At 45.1% G+C, this 15,258-nt stretch overlaps 1 protein-coding gene across 1 annotated transcript in view; it reads left to right on the forward strand.

Moving 5' to 3' along the window:
* thbs3a (thrombospondin 3a) overlaps positions 1 to 15,258 on the forward strand; it is an 89,264-nt gene that overhangs the window by 47,333 nt on the left and 26,673 nt on the right. The window contains exons 8-15 of the mRNA XM_087985175.1: positions 823 to 971; positions 2,023 to 2,163; positions 5,159 to 5,236; positions 6,804 to 6,956; positions 8,723 to 8,833; positions 10,032 to 10,139; positions 11,443 to 11,602; positions 12,275 to 12,393. Coding sequence (XP_087841301.1) covers positions 823 to 971; positions 2,023 to 2,163; positions 5,159 to 5,236; positions 6,804 to 6,956; positions 8,723 to 8,833; positions 10,032 to 10,139; positions 11,443 to 11,602; positions 12,275 to 12,393 — 1,019 coding nt within the window. The remainder of the gene's footprint in view (positions 1 to 822; positions 972 to 2,022; positions 2,164 to 5,158; positions 5,237 to 6,803; positions 6,957 to 8,722; positions 8,834 to 10,031; positions 10,140 to 11,442; positions 11,603 to 12,274; positions 12,394 to 15,258) is intronic.

Consider the following 15,258-nt stretch of genomic DNA (forward strand, 5'->3'; position numbering starts at 1 on the left):
GGGAGTGAAAGAGAAGGGTTTGATCTGCTGTGGTACTGTCCAATGGGAGTGAAAGGGAAGGTGTTTGATCCACTAGTATTCTGTCCAATGGGAGTGAAAGGAAAGGGGTTTGATCTGCTGGGGGTCTGTCCAATGTGAGTGAAAGAGAAGGCGTTTGATCCACTAGTATTCTGTCCAATGGGAGTGAAAGGGAAGGCGTTTGATCTGCCGGGGTTCTGTCCAATGGGAGTGAAAGAGAAGGGGTTTGATCAGCTGGGGTTCTGTCCAATGGGAGTGAAGAGAATGGGCTTGATCAGCTGGGGTTTTATCCAATGGGAATGAAAGAGAAAGGGGTTTGATCAGCTGGGGTTCTGTCCAATGGAAGTGAAAGGGAAGGGGTTTGATCAGCTGGGATTCTGTCCAATGGGAGTGAAAGGGAAGGGGTTTGATCTGCTTGGATTCTGTCCAATGGGAGTGAAGAGAATGGGCTTGATCAGCTGGGGTTCTGTCCAATGGGAGTGAAAGAGAAGGGTTTGATCAGCTGGGGTTCTGTCCAATGGGAGTGAAGAGATGGGGTGTGATCAGCTGGGGTTCTGTCCAATGGGAGTGAAAGAGAAGGGGTTTGATCAGCTGGGGTTCTGTCCAATGGGAGTGAAAGAGAAGGGGTTTGATCAGCTGGGGTTCTGTCCAATGGGAGTGAAGAGATGGGGTTTGATCAGCTGGAGTTCTGTCCAATGGGAGTGAAAGGGATGGAATTTGCTCCATTGGGATTCTGTCTAATGGGAGCATATTGGCGAGTAGATGGTATATTTTTCATCAAAGCCTTTTCCCTTCCTTTCAAAGGGTTTCATGACCATCGGTCCAAGTGTGATCCCAGTCCTTGTTTTGAAACTGTGGAATGTATGGAAACCTATGAATACCCTGGTTTCCGCTGTGGATCCTGTCCTGAAGGTTTTACGGGAAACGGCACACACTGCACCGATATTGATGAGGTCTGACATTAATTTTAAATCATCATCTCTTTATTATCTGGAGATGCATGCTTAGTTCCAGTCTGGAATTCAGTTGTTTTGCGGGATCGACTGGAATTGAATTAATTGATTAAATGTGGTATCAATATCGAGTATAGATATGTTATAGGTACAAAAGCCCAGTAGGTGTTCTTTTATACAATAAGTTTTGCTTGCCAGTAGTTGGCCTTGAGCAGGTTGAGGTGAGATCTTCTTAAATCACTGCAGTTCATCTGGTGGGGGTACCTACCCAGTGCTATTAGAAAATGCGTTGCAGAATGTTCACCTGGCCATGGAGAAGGAGTTGCAGATTGAGTGTGCCTTGGGCATCAACTTACATGTGGCTTACGTCATCAAATTCTCCACTATCAGCCTGGGGTTGCCATTGACCAGAAACAGTCTGGATCATATACCAACTGGACAAACACTGGCTCCAAGAGCAGGTCAGAGGCTAGGAATAAATCACAACTGGACTCCTCAAAGCCTGCCCACTATCTACCAGGCACAAGTCAGGGGTGTGATGGAATACTCCCCTCTCGCCTGGATGAGTGAAGACATCCCATTCTGACTTGCATTTGATCGCCGTTCTTTTATGACCACAGTTTCAAAGTCCTGGAGCCTCCTCCTGCAGGTGACATCACTGTACCTACACTAAGTGAACTGCAGCAGTTAGAAGGTGGCTCCTTGCTATCTTCTCAATGATGGACAATAAATGCTGCCTTTTCTACACCCATATCTTGTTAATTGGAGTGTGTTTCAGGCTGGGATCTAGTTTAGGAAGTCTCAGAACGCAGGGGGAGTGTGGGGGAAGGTACGTGGATTGTATTGTGATGAATATGCTGTAGCGTTTGCTTATGTTTCAGAAAGCAGGCTGAACTTATACTAACTCTGATGATGTTAGTGACAACAGCTGCAGAAGGTCATGTTTGATGCAGATTGAAGTAGAATTAAATTTTAAAGTAGAGAGTGAAGTGGGATGGCTCTCTGTTGAGTGTCAGCATTAATGTTCTACCTGTGTTCATTACATCTTCAGTGCCTCTTCGCCAATCCCTGTTTCTCTGAATCCAAATGCATAAACGCAGTGCCAGGATTCCGCTGTGAGTCCTGTCCCTTGGGCTATGAAGGAACAATTGTAGCTGGTGTTGGAGTGCAATATGCAATGACAACAAGGCAGGTGAGTAACAAACAGAAAATGTTTGGAGACAAACCTTACAAGACAGATGGAGAAATATATTTTACAGTGAGGACCGAAGGCAGTGCTGAGCCATGTGCTCAGCAACTGGTTTCTTCTTCCTGTTTCTAGAGGAAGTTGTGGTCAGTGATTCGTATTCTTGCCCTGCATTTTAATTTTAAGGTACTGCTGTTCTTCCAGATATAATTAATAATTATTTTTTAACTTGCATGTTGCATATCCACCTTGGAAGAACGTGATTCAATTAGTTTCTGAATAATTTTGTTACATTTCCGAAGGTGACGGTCATTTCTGAGGGGTATTTTCCTGTGGTGCAACGTGGCTGATAGCTAGAGAGGCCAATACTTCAGAGGCAGGTTCTGCCTTAGGAGCCAGCATGAAGCTCTCAAACATCATGGCTTATTACTTTTGGTTAACACTTGTTACTAAGTCATTCATCATTGCGCTGGTGTATAGTGTCCCCATTTTCCATGTACCCAGCTAGTGATTGCCAAATGTGATATTCAATGTCTATAATGTCCAAACATCCTTGAAGCCAAGCTTTCAACTTCTGATCAACTGCTTCACCACACAGGCAATCTTTGGTTATGAGACTGTGTTGTTCATCCTGTGGACGTGCCTGAGCCACTGACACTCTATCTGCTTGAGTCTCCTTGTTAACCTTCAACAAAAGCATTGTCATGACAGTCCTGATCCTACATTAGTTTTCAATCTGTTCTGTTTGTTCTCGAAAACTAGCTCCTCTTTCACCCAGGACTTTCTATTTCTCTTTTCTCTGAGCGATTTTATGGCCAACTCATCTCTAATTTCCTTATGTCTTTAGAGTTCAAGCTTTTTTAGTTGCATTTCTCTCTGCTTCTCATTTTTCCTGTCCTCTGTTTTTCATTTTCCATGATTTTAACCTTTCATTTCTCTTTCTCTGAATCATCTTTTTCATTTCTAGCTTTTTTAGTGAATTCAGACTGCATTATCCCAATGTCAGATTTCCTTTTCTCGAATTCTAAATATGGGATAATCACGTGAAACACATCCTTCTCGGATCCCGCTTCTCCTTCTGCCTTCAGTTTATCTGCTTAATCCCTCAGCCCTGGCTTTCACCAAAACGTGTAAATAATCCACTGTTAGATCTTCCACTTCCAGAAAACTCTTTGCACATCTTCAAGTTGCTGCTCAATAAACATCACTTCAATCCAACGACTTTATACCACATAACCAAGAAAGATTTGTCTAACAAGAAAGACAAATCTTCCTCTTAAAATTCAGTGAATTCAAAGTTCCTGGAAGAGCCTCCAATTGTTCTGATGAAGTTGTTATTGGACAAGTCAGATCCCAGACTGAAACCTATTTTGATAGATTGTATTTTAATTTGTTTTGGTTTTAACACGGTGGTCTCTCTCTAAAACATAAACCAGCAATGTTGCAGATTTTGCCTTAACAATAAAATACAAGTTCATTAACTAAAGAAATGAAGATTAAAATAGAATAAACCAAATTAACTATTTATAACACAAATTCAAAGATTTTTAAACACATAGTAAAGGTATAACCTCATTAAACTCAAAATACTCCTTTGCAAATTGAAAAGAAAAACTGCAGCTTTTGTGTAATACCCTAAACGTACCTTAGTACAGTACCCAAAAATACCATGTTTCTACGTAAAAATATCACATTCCTCACAGTAGAATTCTTGTCATTGACATCTCAATAGGTTTAAATCACTTGAGAATTTAATGTATTGACTGGAACTGTAGAAGGCTTCTTCAAGGAGTTACTATGAGTTTAAAAATACTCCACTTTAAGAACAGCATGGACAGGTTGGACCGAAGGGTCTGTTTCCATGCTGTACATCTCTATGACTCTATAAGTAATGTTTTTGGGGTTTATCCCAACATTCCTGGTCTGAGACTAACATTAACACTTCAATCTAAGGCAATCTCACTCACTATATCCTTCCCTTCTCAAGAGCATCGGTTCATACGATCATGTTTATCCAATAACGTCTCAGGACAACTTCAAATTCAAAGTAACATTTTAAAAGTCCCTCTGTCTAGCTACGGTGTTCCTCTTATTTTTAAAAACAAGTTCCTGAAATCCCTGGAAAACACTGAGGCCCGATTATTTTTCTTAACTGGGTTGGAAAGCAATCTAATGTAAATAAAGATCCATCAGCAATGCACAAAAATGTAGTAATTCGAAAGCTGTGTCTCATCATGGTTACAGAAATACGCAAAAAATTATTCTTCATTTCTTGGAGTTTGCCTTGGAAAAATAAAAGCCTGCTTAAGTCTAGCTACAGAATTTAAACTGTATATTTCAACTTAACACAAACTACAAGCTACAAACTAAATTATACTCAGTTGGGTTTGTATAAACTAATGATCTAGACTTTGTTACACAGTGAATGCACACACTGACTTTCAAACTGAACTGAATTTGCCATTTGATGTTTAAATATGAGTTTGGACAAATTAACGATGACATTTTTTCTGACTAGTGGGACATGTCCGAGACTCTGGTTTCAAAGATACAGCAAGGATACAGCAAAAAGACATAACCAGGATTTAATGTCGGACAATTGGTTTCACATAGATGCTTGGAATTCCCAGTCCCATCCTGAGGAGCTGGATTCTCCACAGCTGCCTGGAGATCCTGCTATGATTAATACTGTAGGCATTCCCACTTGTTAAAGAGCCATCTGTCAAACGGTCTGAACTGTGAGGATTGCAGCTTCACTTGCATTGTTTCCTGCTGTCCACCTGGGGCCAGGAAAGAGGCAGTTTTACATTCATGATCCTTTTTGATTTTCTGAAAACCCATCGAAGCAGAACAGGAGCAGTTGTCCTTCTCCTGTTCACTCAGTCTGTCAGCCTCTGAATGATTTCAAAATAACACTTCTGCATAAAGGACTCCGTTGTTTTGTCCAAAGCTCTGGCTGTGATGTAATAATTTCTGGTAGATGCTGTCTTGTTTTTTTCAGGTTTGCTCAGACATCGATGAATGCAATGATGGGAATAATGGTGGCTGCATAATAAACTCCCTCTGCACAAATACAATGGTGAGTGGCAGGAATCCTGGGGCTGGTACCCTCCTGTTGCTGTGGAGGGTATCCAGTGGCTCAGTGGACAGGCTGACTATTACTCACTGGCTACTACTTTCACCTGATTCAACACTTGGATTGTGCAGTTCAACATTAAAGGAAGGAGGTTGAACAACTGGTGACTGCTGTTGCATGACATTCACTGGAAAATGATTCCAAATCAACTCTTATCCCTCAGAATGAATTCCCAACATTGGAATTGGGAACATTGGAAAGAATTATATGCAGTAGCAAAGCCTGTTTCCTGTTGTGGGGAAATCCCAAATGAAGGGGCCCTCGTTTAAAATTACCCATTTAGCACACATGAGGTGTTTCCCCTCAGATTGTTCTCCAACCTTTCTGCCTCCAAGATCAGTGGCAGTGGGGGTTGTTGAATATTTGTAAGGCAGAGATGAATAGATTCTGGTTAGGCAGTAAATCAAAGGATATTGGGGAACAGGCATTAGCCCTTCATCAGGAATCAGCCACATTATGCCCGAATCGTCGACTCTCCTGCTCCTCGGATGCTGCCTGACCTGCTGTGCTTTTCCAGCACCACAGTCTCGACTCTGATCTCCAGCATCTGCAGACCTCACTTTCATCAAACTCCAGAAGCGAGTGTTTTGTTTGGGACTTGGTCACGACAGGAGACTCCTGGAGGACAACAAAAACACTTTAGAAGTCAACCTTGAATAGGTTAAAAAACAATTCCCACTGGCTCACAAGAGACCCTGTTTTGTGACTGATCAAAAGTATAGAATTAACCGAATCAGAGTGAAAGCATGTCATTCTTAATCCTGATGAACTGGCTAAGAGGAAAATGTATTTCTAAACAACATAGGAGAAAGTGAGGACTGCAGATGCTGGAGATCAGAGCAGAAAATGTGTTGCTGGAAAAGCGCAGCAGGTCAGGCACCCACTGGAGTTTTCGAGAATGGGTGGTGATTGTCAAAATTCCTCAGAACCTGCTGTGTTTCAGTGTCGATGTCTCCCCTTGTCTGAGAGACTAAAACTAGATGATACAATTTCACAAGAGGTTGGTGTCTCTCATTTAAGATAGAGATGAGCACGAAAATATTCTGTTGCAGTTTGTGTGACCGTGGAGTTCTCTTCTGCAGAGAGAGTTAGTGCAGGTGAGTACACTGAAAAGTTTTAAGTTTGATTCTTTACTGATCAGAGAATTAAAGGAACATGGGCTGAGGCTACCTTCAGATCAGTCCTGATCCTATAGAATGGTGGGACAGGCTCCTGGGGCTGAGTGGCCTCCTCCAGTCCTCAAACATTTGTTTGAATATGTCCTTGTGTGTAAAAATATTGGCATTAACTCAACAAGGGGACTGTGAACATTTTGATACCTGTGGGAGAGAATCCTGAGCATTTCAATATCACCCACATTTCAGGGAGTTAGCATTAGCTCTAACATGAAACGCTGGCTTTCAGACAGCCCCTTCCTTTCCAACTGCATCAGCTGAAGCTTGGTAATCGGTGATGAATATTCAGGAACCCTTTTGTGTACCTGCCGGTGAATTAACTGTTTCTTGTGCAGGGTTCGTTTAAATGTGGTCCATGCCGGAGGGGGTTTGTTGGAAACCAGACAGTTGGCTGTGTTCACCAGACGTCATGCAGCAGTGCCGTAGTCAATCCATGTGATGTCAACGCACAGTGTTCCATCGAACGCAACGGAGAGGTGTCCTGCCATGTAAGTCTCAGTGTTTCCGCACAATCTCCTGCTTTTAAATCTGGCCAGCCAAGGTTTCAGGGAGGGAGGAAGAAGATTAGAAGATTGTGAGTAATTATCTTATGTCCAACAGCAACATCTACAAAGAAAATGATTTGTCATTGGACAAACTGAGTCTGAAATATTCAATGGTTATTTCCTCTCAGTCAGCAATGTGGCCTCATTTTCCCATCTCTCTGACCATCTCACTGTCAGACAGTGAGACTGTCTGACAGTGTTGTCCTGCTCAGTATCTGACAGTCTCACTGTCTGTGAGTCTCACTGTCTGACAGTGTTGACCCCTCACAGTCTGACAGTTGCATTCTCAAACAGTATCGTCTCCATCACTCTGACAGTCGCACTGCCAGACAGTATCGTCCCCATCACTCCCTGACAGTCTCACTCTCGGACAGTATCATCCCCATCACTCTCTGACAGTCTCACTCTCTGATATGATTTGGAGATGCCGGTGTTGGACTGGGGTGTACAAAGTTAAAAATCACACAACACCAGGTTATAGTCCAACAGGTTTAATTGGAAGCACACTAGCTTTTGGAGCGACGGTCCTTCAGTAGGTGATAGTGATCACCTGATGAAGGAGTGTCGCTCCGAAAGCTAGTGTGCTTCCAATTAAACCTGTTGGTCTATAACCTGGTGTTGTGTGATTTTCACTCTCTGACAGTATCGTCCCCCTCACTCTCTGACAGTCTCACTGTCTGACAGTATCATCCCCCTCACTGTCTGACGGTCTCACTTTCTGACAGTATCATCCCCCTCACTCCCTGACAGTCTCACTCTGACAGTCTCACTCTCTGACAGTATCATCTCCCTCACTGTCTGACAGTCTCACTGTCTGACAGTATCGTCCCCCTCACTCTCTGACAGTCTCACTGTCTGACAGTATCGTCCCCTTCACTCTCTGACAGTCTCACTGTCTGACAGTATCGTCCCCCTCACTCTCTGACAGTCTCGCTGTCTGACAGTATCGTCCCCTTCACTCTCTGACAGTCTCACTGTCTGACAGTATCGTCCCCCTCACTCTCTGACAGTCTCACTGTCTGACAGTATCGTCCCCCTCACTCTCTGACAGTCTCACAGTCTGACAGTATCATCCCCCTCACTCTCTGACAGTCTCACTGTATCATCCCCCTCACTCTGACAGTCTCACTGTCTGACAGTATCATCCCCCTCACTCTCTGACAGTCTCACTGTCTCACAGTATCATCCCCCTCACTCTCCTGACAGTCTCACAGTCTGACAGTATCATCCCCCTCACTCTCTGACAGTCTCACTGTCTCACAGTATCATCCCCCTCACTCTCTGACAGTCTCACTGTCTGACAGTATCGTCCCCCTCACTCTGATAATCTCACTGCCTGTCAATGTTGTCCCCCTCACTCTCTGACAGTTTTACTGAAGTTCAGTGTTGTCCCCCTCTGATCCCCATTCGATACTGACATTCTGATTGTCGAGTCTTGTTACATTTGCAGTCCGGTAGTGAGGTGGGTGATCCTGTACTGTCACGTTCAGCTTTGAGCTTCACATATCTGCCTGTCTTTGTGACCTGTCAGCAGCAGCGCTGGCTGAAGGTTGTGAGATGTGTATGTTGGCTATTTTGGATTATCATGCAGTCCTCCTTCATTGCAGACTTCTATCTGCTATGTCCAGGAGAGAAGGGGCTGTGGTACTGGGGCAGGGGAAGTATCCTGGAATTGTGTGTACATTTCTTGTTGTGATGTCTGTCCTTAGTGCAGAGTTGGCTGGGCTGGAAATGGATATGTGTGTGGAACAGACACAGATATCGATGGCTATCCGGACCAGGACCTGCCCTGCATTGACAATCATCGTCACTGTAAGAAGGTGAGTGTTCGCAGGATCATCAAGACGTTTTCTTTTATCAATGTGTCATCACTTTTATAGCTAAAAATGAAAGAGCAAATACTGGACTGCCGATGGTTGAGAGATAGAACATAGACCATAGAAAAGTACAGCACAGAACAGGCCCTTTGGCCCACCATGTTGTGCCGAGGTTTAATCCTAATGTAAAATATAGTAACTTAACCTACACACCCCTCAACTCACTGCTATCTATGTGTATGTCCAGCAGTCGCTTAAATGTCCCTAATGACTCTGCTCCCACCACCACCGCTGGCAACGCATTCCATGCATTCACAACTCTCTGCATAAAGAACCTACCTCTGATGTCTCCTTTATACCTTCCTCCTAATATCTTCAAACTATGACTTCTCGTACCAGTCAATCCTGCCCTGGGGAAAAGTCTCTGGCTATTGACTCTATTCCTCTTATTATTTTGTTACACCTCGATCAGGTCTCCTCTCTTCCTCATTCTTTCCAGAGAGAGAAGTCTGAGCTTATTCAACCTTTCTTCATAAGACAAGCCCTCCAGGGCTGGCAGCATCCTGGTAAACCTTCTTTGCACCTCTCCAAAGCCTCTGTATCTTTCCTATAGTAGGGCGACCAGAACTGGATGCAATATTCCAAGTGTGGTCTCACCCGGGACTTGAAGAGCCATAACAAAATTTCACGCCTCTTAAACTCGATCCCCCTGTTAATGAAAGCCAAAACACCATATGCTTTCTTAACAACATGTTAGGTAGTGAGCCAGCAGTGCTCCCACCACCTCTGAATAGCATTAGGAGATGCTCCCACTATGTGACAAAGTACACATCTTTTGCTCAAAAATCAAAAGGCAATGCCTGCAACAGCTGTTCAGTATTGACCCTCAGACTTTGTGGTATTCACTCAGCCCAGTCCGTTTGGGAATACAGTCCTTCTTCAATACTACCCTCTGACACCCCCAGTACTCCCAGTGTCATCCATGTATTGAGGCTTCAACAAGAACCTTCTGTTTAAGAGGCAGGTACACAACCGACTGGGCCAGGTCATTCACCTGGACTTGGAAAATGATGCGTTCCTGTGAAATTTTCATTTTGTGGTCCATGGATTTTGAAAGTTTCCTTATGATTTGTATATTTGGAGAACTGTTCTTGATATGTTGTTCACTTCCTTTTAAGTGTCTTTCTGTCACCTCACTCAGGATAATTGCCGGTATACCCCGAATTCAGGTCAGGAGGATGCTGATAATGACCGTGTTGGAGATCAGTGTGACAATGACGCAGATGGAGATGGCATTAAGAATGTCGAGGTTTGTACCAATGTCCCTGGCAGTGTGTGTGTGCAGGGGAAGAGAAGGCCGTTCCAAAGTATGGGAACGAGTCCAGTGGTTGCAGCTCCTGGTCACCTGAACCTGATCTCATCCTTGTCTTCTAAGGGCAGAGGAGGGGAAGGGTGTCGGGGGGATCTGGAGTTGGGCAGTATCTCAGGTTAGCTTGGCCTCCAGCAGATCCCAGAGCCTTCTCAATCTGACTGATATTCGAGGAGTGCACTAGGAGGAACTGAGCACTGTAGATGCTGGAGATCAGAGTCAATACGTGGAGTGCTGGAAAAGCACAGCAGGTCAGGCAGCATCTGAGGAGCAGGAGAGTCGATGTTTCGAGCATAAGCTCTTCATCAGGAAGGTGTCATTAGTACCACTCCACATGTGACAACATGCAGTTTTATTTTAATTCACCCATGTGGTTTGGGTATCACTGGTTGACCAGCATTTATTCACCGTCCCTAGTTGCCCTTGAGAAGGTGGTGGTGAGCTGCCTTCTTGAACTGCTGCAGTCCATGTGCTGTAGGTAGACCCCAGTTCCTGAATTTTGACCCAGTGACACTGAAGGAACGGCGAGATATTTCCAAGTCAGGATGGTGAGGGGCTTGGAGGGGAACTTGGAGGTGATGTTGTTCCCCTGTATCTGCTGCCTTTGTCCTTCTAGATGGAAGTGGGTTTAGAAGACATTATCCATTGAGGCTTGGTCAGTTGTTGCAGTGCATGCAACAAAATACTTCAGAAAGATTTAGAGGCGTAATAGCTCACAGCTTCCCCTCTAATCATGAAAAGTAAAATGTTTAAGCATTTGGTTTGTGTGAATAATGGCTTGGTGCAGGGACACTATAGGTTTGATCCAGAAATCCAAATGGAAATGGGAATGAAACAGCAGAGTCACTAGGCAAAAGCAGAAGTTGACTTTGCTTTCTCTCCAGCGATGTTGCCAGACTTGCAGAGTTTCTGCAGCTATTCCTGTTTTGTTAGGGTGTTATGGATAAACTCACCGCCACAAGTTACCCTTAATTCAGCTATTTATTAAGAAAGCTCAGATAATCAAGTACTGAAACAATGATTTAAACTTTACTGCATGGAGCAACCAAAATAAGGCCCTTCAAGTCAACAAGTTAAGCTTCACAACTCAACTTGGCTATTACCAGATTAATGGTGGCACTCCATTCACTCCAGGACACCCCACACACACACACTCACACACTCACTATATCTCCTCTTAGTGCCATAGGATCTTCTGTCCAGGGAAAAGTCTGAAGTTAAACCCTCTCCTTTCCTTCCACAGGATAACTGCAGGCTGGTCCATAACAAGGATCAGCAGAACTCTGATGCAGATTCATTTGGAGATGCGTGTGACAATTGTCCCAATGTTCCCAACAACAACCAAAAGGACACAGATAACAATGGAGAGGGAGATGCCTGTGATAATGACATTGACGGAGACGGTATTTTACAGCAATACACCTTCCATATCACAGCCGCACCTGATCCTTTACGTTTCTCCAAATGTTTGTTCATGGAAAGTCCACTTCTCAAAACCTCAGGAAGCTTTACACCTCGAGCCCAAGGAAACCGTAGCCCCGCTCACTCCCAAAGCCCTAAAGCACTACTTCCCCTTCCCCGTCCCCCAACCTTACCCCAATGCCCAGGGGCATTCTTCCCTCTCCAAACCCTCAAGCACTCTCTCCACTCCCCCTCCACTCTGAAACTCTGTGCAACCTTCACCCCTGCCCCCAGCCCAAGAATGCTATGTCCCAAAATCCGAGAATTCCTACCTGTCAAATGCCGGGTAATTCTGCCCCAATACCCATGTAACTGTAACCACCCTTTTTCCTCCCCATGCTAATTCTTCTGCCATAGATCCTGAAGTATCTGTACCACACATTCCCCGCCCATCCCCAGCCCTCTGCCTCCTATTGCTCTGAGAGAGCTCTTTCTCAAGGTCCCTATGGGTGTGTGCCTGCACCACCACCACAACTACCCCCACCCCCACCTCCTCCCCCACACCCCGCACACCACAGCTCACCTCGAAGCATAAAACCTGAGATTCTGTGACCTGAATCCTTCAGGGAACTGCCAATAAACCTTCTCTACTTATGGTTTTATTTTGTTTCCAGGTATTCCTAATCTTTTGGACAATTGTGCTGGAGTTCCAAATCCTCTCCAGACAGACAGGGATGGAGATGGAGTCGGAGATGCATGTGACAGCTGTCCTGAGATGAGTAATCCCACACAGGTACTGTCCAACACCTTCTACTCTTTAATGTAAACAACAAAATATCTGCAGCAGAACCCAGATTCTACTCAGTGATCGGTGTCTGTACTTTTCAGTGCGATTCCAGTCACCTCTTGCTGGTCTACTCCAGTCTACAGTCAGAGATGTACAGCATGGCAACAGACCCTTCGGTCGAACTCGTCCCTGCCAACCAGATATCCCAACACAATCTAGTCCCATTTGCCAGCAGTTGACCCATATCCCTCTAAACCCTTCCTATTCATATACCCATCCAGGTGCCTTTTAAATGCTGTAATTGTACCAGCCTCCACCACTTCCTCTGGCAGCTCATTCCATACACGTACCACCCTCTGCGTGAAAATGTTGCCCCTTAGGTCCGTTTTATGTCTTTCCCCTCTCACCCTAAACCTATGCCCTCTAGTTCTGGACTCCCCCATGCCAGGGAAGAGACTTTGTTTATTTATCCTATCCATGCCCCTCATGATTTTATAAACCTCTATAAGGTCACCCCTCAGCTTCCGACGCTCCAGGGAAACAGCCCCAGCCTGTTCAGCCTCTCCCTCTCGCTCAAATGCTCCAACCCTGGCAACATCCTTATAAATCTTTTCTGAACCCTTTCAATTTTCACAACATCCTTCCAATAGGAAGGAGACCAGAATTGCACACAATATTCCAACAGTGGCCTAACAAATGTCCTGTACAACCGCAACATGACCTCCCAACTCCTGTACTCAGTACTCTGACCAATAAAGGAAAGCATACCAAATGCCTTCTTCACTATCCAATCTACCTGCGACTCCACTATCAAGGAGCTATGAACCTGCACTCCAAGGTCTCTTTGTTCAGTAACACTCCTTAGGACCTTACCATTAAGTGTATCAGTCCTGCTCTGATTTGCTTTCCCAAAATGTAGCACCTCATTTATCTAAATAAACTTCATCTGCCACTTCTCAGCCCATTGGCCCATCTGGTCCAGATCCTGTTGTAATCTGAGGTAACCCTCTTCGCTGTCCACTACACCTCCAATTTTGGTGTCATCTGCAAACTTGCTAATTGTACCTCTTATGCTTGCATCCAAATCATTTATGTAAATGACAAAAAGTAGTGGACCCAGCACCGATCCTTGTGGCACTCCACTGGTCACAGTCTCCAATCTGAAAAACAACCCTCCACCTCCACCCTCTGTCTTCTACCTTTGAATCAGTTCTGTATCCAAATGGCTAGCTCTCCCTGTATTCCGTGAGATCTAACCTTGCTAACCAGTCTTCCATGGGGAACCTTGTTGAATGCCTTACTTAAGTTCACGTAGATCATGTCCACCGCTCTGCCCTCATCAATCCTCTTTGTTACTCCTTGCTTGGATTTGTTTCTTCTATATACACACTTTTTAATAGTGTTGGATCCCACTGGACCCATCTGGAATGCCTTGGATAGATTTACAGGCGTCAATCCCTCTTGCTGGTATTAGCCCAGGCTACAAGGATCATGAAGGGAAGTTTGTCTCAGTATCTGAGGCAGAGAGCAGGATCAATCTTGACAAACGATTAAAAGGTTCATTCCATCTTACTGGTACAAGATAATGAGAGGAATAGACAGAGTCAATAGCCAGAGACTTTTCCTCAGGGCAGGATTGACTGGTACGAGGAGTCATAGTTTGAAGATATTAGGAGGAAGGTATAAAGGAGATGTCAGAGGTAGGTTCTTTACGCAGAGAGTAGTGAATGCATGGAATGCATTGCCAGCTGTGGTGGTGGAAGCAGAGTCATTAGGGACATTTAAGCGACTTCTGGACATGCACATGGATAGCAGTGAGTTGAGGGGTGCGTAGGTTAAGTTATTATATTTTACATTAGGATTAAATCTCGGCACAACATGGTGGGCCAAAGGGCCTGTTCTGTGCTGTACTTTTCTATGTTCTATGTTCTGTGTTCTACTGGACAGCTAGCTATATTACATCTAAAGGTACATGAGGCATCAGGTTCAACTGAAGAGTCAAGTTCACTTTGCTACTTCATCTGAGTATTGTTAAGGAGAAAGTGAGGTCTGCAGATGCTGGAGATCAGAAATGGAAATGTGTTGCTGGAGAAGCGCAGCAGGTCAGTCAGCATCCAGGGAACAGGAGAATCGACGTTTCGGGCATAAGCCCTTCTTCAGGAATGAGGAAAGTTTGTCCAGCAGGCTAAGACAAAAGGTAGGGAGGAGGGACTTGGGGGAGGGGCGTCGGAAATGTGATAGGTGGAAAGAGGTCAAGGTGAGGGTGATAGGTCAGACTGGGGTGGGGGCGGAGAGGTCGGGAAGAAGATCTCAGGTTAGGAAGGCGGTGCTGAATTCGATGGATTTGACTGAGACAGGGTGGGGGGAGGGGAAATGAGGAAACTGGTGAAATCCGAGTTCATCCCTTGTGGTTGGAGGGTTCCTAGCCGAAAGATGAGGCGTTCTTCCTCCAACCGTCGTTTTGTTGTGGTCTGACGATGGAGGAGTCCAAAGACCTGCATATCCTTGGTGGAGTGGGAGGGGGAATTGAAATGGTGAGCTACAGGGTGGTTGGGTTGGTTGGTCCGGGTGTCCCAGAGGTGTTCTCTGAAACGCTCCGCAAGTAGCCGGCCTGTCTCCCCAATATAGAGGAGGCCACATCGGGTGCAGAGGATGCAATAGATGATATGTGTGGAGGTGCAGGTGAATCTGTGGTGGATATGGAAGTTTCCTTTGGGGCCTTGGAGGGAGGAGAGTGGGGAGGTGTGGGTGCAAGTCTTGCACCTCCTGCGGTTGCAAGGGAAGGTGCCGGGAGTGGAGGTTGGGTTGGTGGGGGGTGTGGATCTGACGAGGGAGTCACGGAGGGAGTGGTCTTTACGGAATGCTGATAGG

The sequence above is a fragment of the Chiloscyllium plagiosum genome, unplaced genomic scaffold (assembly GCF_037043375.1).
Source record: "Chiloscyllium plagiosum isolate Xiang-an unplaced genomic scaffold, Cpla_swu_hap1 HiC_scaffold_50, whole genome shotgun sequence".
NCBI classification, from domain to species: domain Eukaryota; kingdom Metazoa; phylum Chordata; class Chondrichthyes; order Orectolobiformes; family Hemiscylliidae; genus Chiloscyllium; species Chiloscyllium plagiosum.